At 36.5% G+C, this 6,000-nt stretch overlaps 1 protein-coding gene across 1 annotated transcript in view; it reads left to right on the top strand.

The window, feature by feature from the left end:
- Positions 1–275: 275 nt before the first annotated feature.
- LOC129247443 (cGMP-dependent protein kinase 1) overlaps positions 276–6,000 on the top strand; it is a gene marked incomplete at its 5' end in the record, with an annotated part of 42,563 nt that continues 36,838 nt past the window's right edge. Inside the window, one exon of the mRNA XM_054886572.1 lies at positions 276–419. Within this exon, the coding sequence (XP_054742547.1) occupies positions 276–419 (144 nt within the window). The remainder of the gene's footprint in view (positions 420–6,000) is intronic.

The following is a 6,000-nucleotide window of genomic DNA, read 5'->3' as shown; positions in this document are numbered from 1 at the left end:
ACTAATAACTCTGGTGTCTCCCCAGAAGAAGGGGACAGATTGTTTTAGTGGCTACACCACTCAACGGAGTAGCGGGCGGTCTCTGTTAGGATGCATTTTGAAGCCTACCTCACCCACCATAAACCAAAAAATAACTCGAAGTGGTAATAGCGGTAGTGTTTTTATTTCTAATTTAAGTCAAATGGCTAAGCTCAAGTTTTGCGAATTCTTATACCGGCTTTTTGAAGTAGTGCAATTCCTTAAGGCACCATAACTCCAACGAATACCCAGCTTGAAATAAAGAAGCAATAGCGAAAATCCCACTCCCCAACATAGCCTGCTTCCCACGCTTTCTTGTCTTTAGTCGCTCCAAAGCGAGCTTTACGCCAGCAGAGGATGGAAATAAAGACACGATACTCAACAATGCAGCAAATCCAGTGGTGAGTAAAATAATCAACAAAAACAACAACAACTTAAATAAATCGCACATTCCAAAACCAATACATTTAAGCTCAGGTACAACAATACCCGTCGCAGATAAGCTGATTAAGTGCTTAATTAAGTTAATAAAAATACATCGTAAATAATATTAGCAAACATTTACATGCATCTACCCTGTAGGGAAATCTAGCGGCTTCATTATTGTGTTCTGTTATCGAATGACGCGTACTGATTTTCATAAAAGCCGCTACAAATTGGCTTATCTTAATGTGATAACATTTTGTTCCACTTGCAACTGATAAGGAACTAGTCTGCTTTAGACTGATTTCCATTTGCCTATTTATAGCAGTGAAATGATGCGAAAGAAAAGAGTTTCCGTCTATTTCCTAGTTTTCCTCCAGGCCTTATACAAATACAGAAAAAAAACGATTGCTGAGACGTTAATTAGTACAATGGCACGAACACAACCGATACAAAGTATGCACCGTTATTGCTAATTCCCGCTGTGGCAAGCACTGGGTCGAATTCAATTTGTTCGCTGGCTACGATATGATGTCGCAAATGTTTATTTAATGGTTATTGATATGTTGGCGATACCAATTAACGCTTACTCGATGACGTCATAGTCACGAATACTCTACAGAGACGCTTTTCCTTGCATGGCAAAAAAATTGGTGGTAATCTTATCTCACAAATAACTGTTCCGGCGTGATAAAGATTTTAAATTCAATTAAATGCGTGGAAATGATTGAAAGAAAGAAATCGTTATTTAAATTTGGAGAATACTTATAACAATATTTATTACTATTATTATTTAATTTTTGTTTTTTTTTTGCGAATATTGAAAAGTTCACACGTTTCAGAATTAAGTGAATTCTTCTTTTCAATAGTATTTATTTCAGAGTACCCAACCTGTACAGTTTTCACATAGTGTTCATTTTAGCAATATTTTTTCTCTTTCTGCTACCTCCAACCAAAACCTTCAGAGCTGGAGTGGCATAAGTCATACACCTGGCAATTTGCCTGGGCGTTGTCATCATCTGGAGATGTTAAAGTACTCGTTGTATTAATATATTATTTGTATTTATGTATGAACTGTTGGATGTCGATGGGAATATGCCAATATTTGTATCAAAAATCTGTATAAATAAAGGTCGGCAATTTGGAGCCCGTTTCTCTAATCCCAAATTTTAAGGAATTTGCAATAATTTGTAGCCTTTCAAAATTCTTGCAACTTTCGCCCCTTTTGATATTCAAAGTTTAAGTCTTTATTTCAAAGCAAATAATATTAGGAATAATTTTGAAACATGTTTAATAAATTAAATTACATTATTGTTCAAATACTTATAATGAAAATTATTATTTTTTCTTCAAAACTAAAAAATAAAACTTTTTAATAAAAAAACTTTTTTTAAGGGAGTGGTTTTCAAAAATTTCCACAAAAAATTGTTACGAAAAATGTTTATAAATTAAATAAAATTATTTTCCAACTATTTTTTAATTAAAATTATATTTTTGCATGAAAAACCCAAAAAAATAACATTGTTTAATACATTTCTTTTATAAATTAAAAAAAAATTGAATAAACCACACAAAATTCTTACTTACATATTTTTACTTTAAAATAATGCTTTTTACTGCTGTTTAAATTAAAAAATAAGTTTAAATAATTAAAAATATTAAAAAAAAAGAATTTTTTAAATAAACAATTTTCCAAAAATTAAAAAAAAAATATTTCGAAAATTTTTCACTTTTAAGCAATCTTGACTATATTAAACAAGATTCTTCTTCCAAATTTTTGTTAAAAAATTATATTTTTTTCTGAAGAACTAAAAAACAAATTAAAAAAAAAGTTCAAATAATATAAAAAAGAAAAGGGAATGTTTTTCGAAAAGGGCAAAGGAAATATTTTCGAAACATTTATAACAAAATAAAATTATTGCTCAAGTATTAATAATTGAACCAAAATTTTTTCAGGAAAAAACAAAAAAAAAAATTGTTAAATAAAGTTTTTCGATAAACTCGAAAAATATTGAACAAATGAAATAAAATTCTTACCTACGTATTTAAAAATGTTGGTTTTTACTAAAAATTAAAAAATGGGTATTCAAAATATAAATTAAAATAATTTCATAAATTAAGAAATACTGAAATAAATAATATGTATTTTTAATTTTTTTTTTGCAAATTTCAAATATGAAAAACAATTACTTCAAAAAATTTATAATAAATTAACTAAATTGTTCCTCAAATATTTACAACTGAAATTATATTTTTGCATGAAAAAAACAAAAAAAAAATAATTTTTAATAAATTCGAACAATCTTGCATAAACCAAATCACATTCCACCTGACAAATTTTTATTTAAAATTTGTATTTTTTCCTGAAAACTTAAAAAATAAATTAAAAAAGTTAAATGTTCAAGGGGAAGGTTTTCCAGAAAAAGCCAAAAGAATTTCGAGGAACGATTTTCCAAAAATGGGAAAATTTTTTTTTTAATCTTTGTAATAAATTAAATAAAATTGTTCCTCATAAATTCTTATTTAAAAATTGCATTTTTTCATGAAGAATAAAAAACAAAGTAATTAATAAAAATAAAATTAAATAATTAAAATAAATTTGGACAAACAAAAATGGACAAAAAAAGTTTTGAAAAAATGTTTAATGATTGAAAAATTGTTGCTGCATCCATTCAGACGACATGACCTAGCCAACGTAGCCGCTGGATCTTTATTCGCTGCGCTATGTATAATATATGTCGTCGTTAAGCTCATACAGCTCAACGTTCCATCGCCTGCGATATTCGCCGTTGTCAACGTGCAAAGGTCCAAATATCTTACGCAGAATCTTTCTCTCGAACACTCCAAGCGTCGCTTCATCGGATGTTGTCATCGTCCACACTTCTGTGCCATACGTTAGGACGGGCATGATGAGAGCCTTGTAGAGTGTTAGTTTTGTTCGTCGAGAGAGGACTTTACTGCTCAGTTGCCTACTTAGTCCAAAGTAGCACTTGTTGGCAAGAGAGATTCTACGTTAGATTTCAAGGCTGACATTGTTATCGGTGTTAATGCAGGTTCCCAAATAAACGAAGTCTTTTACAGCCTCGAAATCTTAACTGTCAACCGTGACGTGGGTGCTGATACGCGATGGCGCCGACTGTTTGTTTGATGACAGAAGGTACTTCGTTTTGTCCTCGTTTTGTCCTTTATCCAGTTTAGAGAACTAACAGCGCGGTTGTTAAGGCCGATTATGTCAATATCATCGGCATACGCCAACAATTGTACGCTCTTATAAAAATTTGTGCCTGAGCGATTAAGTTCTGCGGCTCGTACGATCCTCTCCAACATCAGGTTAAAGAAGTCACACGACAGCAAGCCAACCTGTCTCGATTGGTCTCAAGTGGCTCGGAGAGTCGGAGAGGTCCTTCCCAATTCTGACGGCACTGCTGGTGTTGAGCAACGTTATCTTGCATAGCCGTATTAGTTTTGTTGGGATACCAAATTCAGACATCGTGGCATACAGGAAATGCCTCTTTGTACTGTCGAATGCAGCTTTGATGTCGACGAAAGGATGGTGTGTGTCAATTCTCCTTTCATGGGTCTTTAACAAGATTTAGCATATTGTGAATATTTGGTCGATGGTAGACTTTCCAGGTCTAAAGCCACACTGATAAGGTCCAATCAGTTGGTTGACGGTGGGCTTCAGCCTTTCACACAATACCCTCGCTAGAACCTTATAGGCGATATTTAATAATTGGCACAGATTGCAGGATCGCCCTTCTTATGGATTGGGCAGAGCACACTTAAATTCCAAACGGCAGGCATGCTTTCATCCGACCATATTTTGCATAGGAGCTAATGCATGCTCCTTACCAGCTCCTCACCGCCATGTTTGAATAGCTCAGCCGACAGTGCGTCGGCGCCCGCGGCTTTGTTGTTCTTTAGCCGCGTTAGCGCTATTCTCACCTCGACATGGTCGGATAGCGGAACGACTATTCCGTCGTCAACGATTGGGGTATCGGGATCTTCACATTCTCCGTGACATGCGCAGCTAGGATTGCTCTGGATGTGAGTCACCAGTTCGCCGTCTTTGTTCTTACAGGAAAACGCCCCGGTCTTAAAACCTTCTACAGGCGGCATCCCTTCTTTCTGCGGCAGCATGACATTCCTCGTCGTACCAACTGTTTTTTCGGTACGATCGATCTGGTTTCGTGTTTTTCGATCAGGAGACAGTCAGGTAGCTTGGTGTATCTTTTTATGCTGGAATCTGGTGCTGCAGGCTACCATGTTTCGGGCCCCGGCGAAGCCGATCAACCTCTGTCCGTTACCGGATGTTTCGTTGTATAGGCTGAATTTTCCGACTGTGGGACCAAAAATTCTCTCCTTGCCCACCCTGGCGTTGAATTCGCCAAGCACGATTTTTATGTCGTGGCGGTGGCAGCGCTCATGGGAACGCTCCAAGCGCTCATAGAAGGAGTCATTGGTCGCATCGTACTTCTCTTCCGTCAGGGCGTGGGCCCAAATTAGCGATATGTTAAAAAAAACGGGCTTTGATGTGGATTGTTGCGAGACGCCCGTCCACCGGAGTGAACGACAGTACTTGGCGACGAAGTCTCTCTTCCACAACAAATCCAACACCGAATTTTTGCTCCTTTGCATGGCAGCTGTAGTAGACGTCACAAGGTCCTACGCATTTTTTGCCTTGTCCCGTCCATCGCATCTCTTGAATGGCGTGATGTCAGCCTCTACTCTCACGAGGGCATCAACCAGTCGGGCAGAGGCACCTTTCCCATTAAGGGACCAGGCATTCCAGGTTCATGCCCTTAAATCGTAATCCTTATTTCGTTTACAGGGGTCGTCATCAGTATAGGGAGGTCTCATCCGAGGCTTTTTAAATCTTTTCATTGGGGCGGATTTTTAAGTGGCTGGTCGCAAACCCAGCGCATAACCAGCTATCCTGGAATGTTTCGCCTTCTCTCTTTAGCTCACTTCCGAACGGGTGTTCGCAAGCTAATCAGAGGATACGTGGGCTAATCCCGAACGTTGTGAGCTGCTTGAACTATATGCAGAAGAATCGTCCGGGCCACTCCCAATTAAATGGCGATCAGTGACTTTCCCCACTTGCGTGGCCTTCTACATATGGAACCATCCTCCTTCGGCTGTTTAACCATTTTTATAGGAAAGTAGCTCGTAGAAGAAAAAGCATGTTATGTGCTTCTACCAGCTTGGAAGTGCCGGGAGCGACCAAGTTTCCCGATTAAAGGGATCTCTCTTTCGATATCATCGTACGTCTCCTCTCTTCACATTTCATTTATTTTATATTTACCGTCGATAAAGCAGATGGCAAAAAAAACAGATAAAACACGTAGCTAAACACGGAAGCACTGCGTAAAAAACACTACTTTTACAGACTCAAAAACAGAAGAGTTTAAACTGGAAAAACAATTAAAAAATTCCCATAAAGGCTACTTAAGTGTCAGAATTGTACAAAAATTAGCTTTTCTACATATTTTTGTTAAAAAAACTAAATTATACACAGCATTCTAAAAAACATCCTAAATAGTAATAATGTAATTTGAC

This window comes from Anastrepha obliqua, chromosome 5 (assembly GCF_027943255.1).
Source record: "Anastrepha obliqua isolate idAnaObli1 chromosome 5, idAnaObli1_1.0, whole genome shotgun sequence".
Lineage (NCBI taxonomy): Eukaryota > Metazoa > Arthropoda > Insecta > Diptera > Tephritidae > Anastrepha > Anastrepha obliqua.
Note: the sequence above shows the minus strand (reverse complement) of the source record. Positions and strands in the feature narration are given on the sequence as shown.